General features: G+C 62.9%; 1 protein-coding gene across 2 annotated transcripts in view; it reads left to right on the top strand.

Moving 5' to 3' along the window:
- The first annotated feature begins 2,143 nt into the window (after positions 1-2,143).
- The window catches only part of CFAP46 (cilia and flagella associated protein 46), a 96,236-nt gene continuing 94,236 nt past the window's right edge, over positions 2,144-4,143 (top strand). For both annotated transcript variants that reach the window (XM_049645925.1, XM_049645924.1), the window contains exons 1-4: positions 2,144-2,219; positions 2,678-2,802; positions 3,022-3,153; positions 3,728-3,792. In XM_049645925.1, coding sequence (XP_049501882.1) covers positions 2,171-2,219; positions 2,678-2,802; positions 3,022-3,153; positions 3,728-3,792 — 371 coding nt within the window. In that variant the 5' untranslated portion in view covers positions 2,144-2,170. The remainder of the gene's footprint in view (positions 2,220-2,677; positions 2,803-3,021; positions 3,154-3,727; positions 3,793-4,143) is intronic.

Raw genomic sequence — 4,143 nt, 5'->3', positions numbered from 1 at the left:
TCTGGTTCTCAGCGTTTGTACCATTTTACGCTCCCACCAGCAGCGTGTTAGGATCCCAGTTGCTGAATCTCACCGACGTTCATCATGGTCAGTCTTCAGCAATTCTCCTGGGCCTATAACGGTATCTCACTTTGATTGGAATGTGCAACAGTTCCCTCATTACTCGGGACGCCGAGCCCCCTTTCGTGTGCTTACAAGATAATCCTATCTTCTGCCGTCCTGTGTCTATTTGCTGTCTTCTGCCCAGGTTTTTTGTGTGTTTTTGTCTTTTGTTATTGATTTATTGGCTTTTAAAAAGATAACCTTGGCACAGCCCCTGTGTCAGGTGTACTTATTGTGAATTTTCTCTTCCGATCTGCAGTTTGCCTATTCATTTTCTTAACAGTCTTTCAAGGAGCACAGGTTTTACTTTTGATGACAGATTTATTTTCTTCCTTTACGGTTTCCCTTTTCGTGCCCTAGGTAGGAAACTTCTGCCTGCTCCAAGATGGTGTGATATTTTGCTTCACTGTTTCAAACGTTTCCATTCCCTCTAAGCCTATGACCCGGCTCAAATGAAAGTTCTGGCCCGGCATGGTGCAGGGGCTGCGTGTCCCCATGCCCACCCACCTCCCAGGGGCTCTGGCATCATTGAGGAAAAGGCTCCTCTTCCCCATTGAATCAGCACATCTGGTGCCATCGGTGGACTATGGACATGGGATCTGGTTCTGAACTCTGTTCTGATCCACTGGCCCACACTGTCTTAAATGCTGCAGCCTTCCAGGAAGGCCTGAAATGAAGTGGTGTGAGCCCTCCAACACTGCTCTCCTTCAAGGCCATCTGGCCGCGCTAGTGGCTTGGATCACCCACAGCCTTCACCTTGCTAATCCCAACCGCTCTTTCTCAGTGCTCCTCTTACTGACCTCGTGGCCATATCTGACCCAGCAGACCCGCTCCCCCGACCCGACCTTGGCTCCCAGACCCGGCCCTGCAGTCCTCCCTTCCACCTCTTGGTCCGCCAGCGTCTCCCCTGCAGCGCACCCTGCTGCTGCAAGGCTGGTCTGCAGCCCAGCTCCGCACACAGCAGTGCGGCTGTGCGCAGGCCGCACCTCTGCTCAGAGCCGTCCGCTCAGCCGGGAGCCTTCCCGCGAACGTGAGCTCGAGTACCTCGGCATCCCGCCCGCCCAGACGGAACGCCCACGACCTGCTCCGGAGCCGCCACGCGCCCAGTCTTTCCTGGAGCTCCCGGCGCCGGTGCACGCCCAGGCCACCCCCGTAGCCCCAGGGCTTCGGCCTCTTGGCCTCTTTGGCCCCACCCTCGTCACCCAGACCCGCTCTCCTCTCCTGCCCGTGGCTTGTGGGCGAGGCTTCACCCTCCCCAAAGACAGTCTCCGCCTGACCTCAGAAAACGCCGAGACCCGGGCGCACAGCGCCCAGCGCCCAGCGACCCGGGAGGAGAGGGACTCGGCCCCGCCTGGCGCCCCCGCTCCTCCCCTCCCCCCGCAGCCCAGCCCAGCCCAGCCCAGCCCAGCCCAGTCGCCCTCCCCAGCGCCCCTCCCCGCTCCGGGCCTGCACAGGTGCAGTTCTCGTCCCCCGGTGGCGAGCCTCCTCTCCCTTGCAGATCTCTGCTCACCCGTCCCGTGCTCGCGCGACCCCCTCGGGAGCCGACCCCTAGGCACGGCATTCACGGTTAGCCTGATGACCTCTCCCCGCAGGGGGGCTCCCCCGCGCCCCAGCTCCGGCCCAGGCAGGGGCGAACTGCCGTCTGTAGGGTGGGTGGATGGATGGATGGATGGATGCGGGAATGAGCTACGGCAGGCAGGAATGCGTTCCGGGGTCCTGTGAGCGGGGTCCGCCGCGGCTCAGGGCCAGACCCGGGGCATCCTTGCCGGGCGGGGACGCGGGGAGGCTCGGCTGGAGCGCCGTCCAGGGGGGTGGGCGGGGGTCTCTGAGAGGTGGGGGCGCGCGGGCCAGCTCGGGCACGCCCCCCGGGGCCGCGGCCCCGCCCCCAAGTTCTCGTCCCCCGGGGCTGGGATGAACGCACGAGGGATGGCCGCCCGGTGGCGATTCGCCTCCCGAGTAGTGTGGCCCCGTCGCCGACCCGTAGGACCGGTTCCGCGTCCCCCTTGGTTGCTAGGCAACCGCCAGCCACTAGAGGGAGGAAGCCAACCAGCCGGGGGGTCGCAGCGCCATGGACCTGGTCATCACGCAGGAGCTGGCCCACGCCGAGAGCCAGCAAGGTGGGCGGGGGCCCCGACCCTCCGCTCTGCCCCGGGGGGCCCGGTGCCGCCCGGTTCCGAATTCCCACCTTGGCAGGTCCCGCGACCCCTGAACCCTCCCCACCCCGCGCTGGGACCCCCGCGACCCTGGGGAGCTCCAGCAGGTGCCAGACCCATGACCCTGAGACGCCCTGGGACCCGCTCAGCCCTCCCCCCCCCCCCAGTTGCCCCGGGACACAGTGACCGAGTGAAACCCGCGCTTCTCGCCTTTGGTTGACCTGGGCGACGGTAAACCGAGCCGCCCTTTTAAAAGGAGGCGTCGTCAGGGCCGCTGCTGAGGCTCGGGCTGCTGGAGGGGGCAGGGGGCCGTGCAGGGAGGACCCCAGACCCCTCCTCACCCTCCCGACCGTCCCCACCTTGCTCAGTGGTGCCAGGCGTGCTTTCCCCAGCCCAAACCCGCCTCCATGTCGACCGCCTAGATGCTGCCTCCCTGCAGAGGGCCTACCAGCTGATCAAGTCCGCCAACCTGGGGAAATCCGAGTTTGACCCCACAGAAAGCTTCAGCCCTGACCTGTTTGTTCTGTGTGCGGAACAGGCCCTGAAGGTACTTATTCCCCGGGGTCCTGGCGGGGGGGGGGAGGGGGGGGGGCCTTCTGGAGGTCTCTGTTCTGGGTTTACCGGAAGCAGGAAGTGGGGCAGGAAAGTGCTGGCTCCCCGTCTCAGATCGGTCCTCCAGCCACTCCCTCAAGGGTTTGCTGGAGGGGAGACGGGCCCGCCAGGGGCGGCTTTCTGGGGCCTTCCACGGTGCTGTGTGGTCTCGCAGATGGGGCAGCCGGACGTGAGCGAGGACTGCATCCAGATGTACTTCAAGGCCAAGGGGCCGGTTACCCAGTTCCTGGGCCGAGCGCACCTGTGCCGGGCCCAGCTCTGCGCCCCCAAGTCCACCGAAAACCTGGTGAGAGGCCCCATGTCCTTTATTAGTGCGTCTGAGCGTGCCATCTTCCTGTGCACAACCTTAGCACGTCAGTGAGACAGGCCACGCCACGTGCCCGTTGGCCATTCGCAAATCAGTACCTAATTGTTTGTCCCGCTTAGCTCCCCGCCCCCCCCCCCAACCCGCCAGGCTGCCTTGAGCCTCCTCGAAGTTTTACATCTTGTGGCTAAATAGTCAGGTCTCCCCCCGCTTCCAAAATGCGTCGGGCTAGACAGATCCGAAAGTACTCTTCGTGGAGAGGCAGGCGAGCGGCGTCGTGTTCAGTGACGGGAAACTGGCCGAGTTTCCTGCTTCTGCCCTTTCCCTGAGCTCCCGTTGGACATTTGTGCGGGGGTCACGCCCGGAACAGCTGCCCTCGGGCCAGGCAGAGGGGAACCTGCAGAGAAAGCGCAGGCGCCCAGCCCCGCCTGCCTACACTCGGGGTGCCAGGCCAGCCTGTAGTGCGGTTTGATGGTCACCAAAGGGACCACGAGCCACGGTCGATGTTCTAGTGGCAGATTCAGTGTAATTGTGCATATTCTTTATGTCGTTTTAGGAGGAGTTTGAAAATTGCGTGACTCAGTATATGAAAGCAATAAACTTCGCCAAAGGAGAACCCAGGTAGGCCCGATGGACCCGGCCGTCTCTAACGGGGATTGTGTAAAAGGTACCAAACCAGGGGTCACCGAGCGCTGGCACCTGTTCAGACTGTAGGGGTTTTCCTTGTCCTGGTCTGTGTTTGGGGTGCACGTACGGCTGTGTGCTCGTCTCTAATGTGCGGAGCTGGGCCGCACAGGCGCATCGTCCCCCCCAGCCTCATCGTTTCCTCTGTTCTGTGGTTTCTGTGGTCTGCACGTGACTTTTATCTGCCTTCTCTCTGGGAACCTCTCCTTGGCCCAGTCTCCGTGGCTCCCTTACTTTCTGGGCCTCTCTGAGGGTTCAGCTGCAGGGCCCCCTCCCCCTGCTGCCTCC

The sequence above is a fragment of the Panthera uncia genome, chromosome D2 (assembly GCF_023721935.1).
Source record: "Panthera uncia isolate 11264 chromosome D2, Puncia_PCG_1.0, whole genome shotgun sequence".
Lineage (NCBI taxonomy): Eukaryota > Metazoa > Chordata > Mammalia > Carnivora > Felidae > Panthera > Panthera uncia.
This window is presented reverse-complemented; position numbering and strand designations above follow the sequence as displayed.